General features: G+C 31.8%; 1 protein-coding gene across 1 annotated transcript; it reads left to right on the top strand.

The window, feature by feature from the left end:
• The first annotated feature begins 74 nt into the window (after nt 1–74).
• Nucleotides 75–1,040, top strand: LOC109592269 (PCTP-like protein). Its single transcript, XM_020007762.1, has 3 exons — nt 75–176; nt 308–415; nt 494–1,040. Exons 1-3 carry the CDS (start codon nt 96–98, stop codon nt 704–706), a joined length of 402 nt encoding a protein of 133 aa, XP_019863321.1. The 5' UTR covers nt 75–95; the 3' UTR covers nt 707–1,040.
• Nucleotides 1,041–1,745: the final 705 nt, after the last annotated feature.

Genomic DNA, 1,745 nt, shown 5'->3' with positions numbered 1-1,745 from the left:
GTGTCCTTTTGATTAGTTTGATCAAAAGGTTTACTGTAAGCACTTCCAGTCAATGGAAGCATAACCAACAATTAATTATTATTATTATTTTATTGATGCATGACTGTGTTGCTATTCATGTAGGTAAAATCCCTAAATGGTTACTGAATATTGTAGCATCCAAGATAGCACCACGAGTAAGAAGCAAAGATTATTATTATTATTATTATTATTATTATTATTATTATTATTACTATTATTATTATTATTATTATTATTATTATTATTACTATTATTATTATTATTATTATTATTATTATTATTTTAGATATTTTTAAAGATTGCTCAAGCAGCTGAGAAGTACCCGGAATGGAAAAAAAGAAACAGGCCAGAGCACAGACCATGGGTCGATCCTACCAAATATGGAGTACCAATTGTAACAACAACAACTTTTTAAACATTCACATCATAAGAAATACCACCCCCCCTCTCCTTCTCTCCCTCTCCCCCCTAGGTATCTATAAGCGAACTCCTTCAATTCTCTCCTGATACTATTCCTCTTACCCCTCGAGTAGGTGAGCCAGATTATCTCGGGTCTGAAGAGCAGCTGGAGGAGGACAACGAGACTGTACCTGATGGTATAGAGTCATTCCTAGCTAATGGAGGGGGCGAGGGTAAGACAGGAAATGGTGAAAGTAATGTTGGGGTTAAGAATACTCCGGAATAGAGAGGAATCATATATTATTATAAATATATATAAATATATATTATATTATTTTTTCCAAAATTATACTCATTATTATTATTATTATTATTATTTTATTGACATTAATTTGTATAGACTCATATTATGTTATTTATTTCTACTGCCATGCTTCATTATTATTCAAATTTATTATTATTTATATATTATTATTATTTATATATTATTATTGTTATTATTATTATTATTATTATTATTCATTTATACACGTTAAGCACATTTTCATATCTTTCTCCCTAAATTTTCATAATAATAAAATATGAATTAACTTCATAAAGTACATCTTAAACTAACTAAACTAATGTTTGATTTATGTTTCAACGAAATAACCAAACCTTTTGCTACAAAAAGCAATAGTTGGTTTATCTGCTGCATAAAAGTGCATTCCTGCTGGTCAATAAATGGTTTTAGCTCCAATTGTCATAAAGGCACAAAAGCATTTTTGCTTTGCAGAGCGTAAGTGTACCCAACTTGTCTATTTGTTAGGAATTCCTTTTTTGGTGTAGCTAAGGAATATTGATAATTGTTGCTAACTTTTAATCAATCAATTAATATTAAGTTGATAATCATTTCTTGAGTGAATTGTGTTATCTTAGCAGCAATTAGTAGCCTATTAACGCTAGATAGCGCTTGTACTAATTACGTCATGTGACGATAATTTCTCAGCTCAAACAACCTACTTCATCTCTGTAGCTGCTTTCTTTTCCGATCTATCAGTGTTTTCTTTATTATAAAGAAGAGGCCTGCACGTGTTCTAATCCAATAATGTCTACAGGAAAGATATTGCTATTGTTTTGTTTCACTATAATCTTGTTACTACTTCCTCCGTTGGCTGCTAGGAAGGAAGAAAAGAAAGGCATCATCAATCTGCTAGCTCTTGTCCCGTGGCCTGATGACCGGCCTCATGCTGACTGGGATGCTGGCCCTGATCTATTGGCAGGAGCTAGAGTAGCCATTAAAGAGATAAACAACAGCACTGATATCCTTCCTAACTATAGATTGA

Source organism: Amphimedon queenslandica, unplaced genomic scaffold (genome assembly GCF_000090795.2).
Source record: "Amphimedon queenslandica unplaced genomic scaffold, v1.1 AMPQUscaffold_5788_Cont22249, whole genome shotgun sequence".
In the NCBI taxonomy this organism is placed as follows: Eukaryota; Metazoa; Porifera; class Demospongiae; order Haplosclerida; family Niphatidae; genus Amphimedon; species Amphimedon queenslandica.
Note: the sequence above shows the minus strand (reverse complement) of the source record. Positions and strands in the feature narration are given on the sequence as shown.

Excerpts from the sequence above, each read along its gene's own strand:
- LOC109592269 (XM_020007762.1), top strand. The coding sequence starts at position 96 with ATGCATGACTGTGTTGCTATTCATGTAGGTAAAATCCCTAAATGGTTA. Across the intron at positions 177-307 it reads CATCCAAGATAGCACCACGA|ATATTTTTAAAGATTGCTCA; the intron begins GTAAGAAGCAAA and ends TTATTATTTTAG. Across the intron at positions 416-493 it reads CCAAATATGGAGTACCAATT|GTATCTATAAGCGAACTCCT; the intron begins GTAACAACAACA and ends TCTCCCCCCTAG.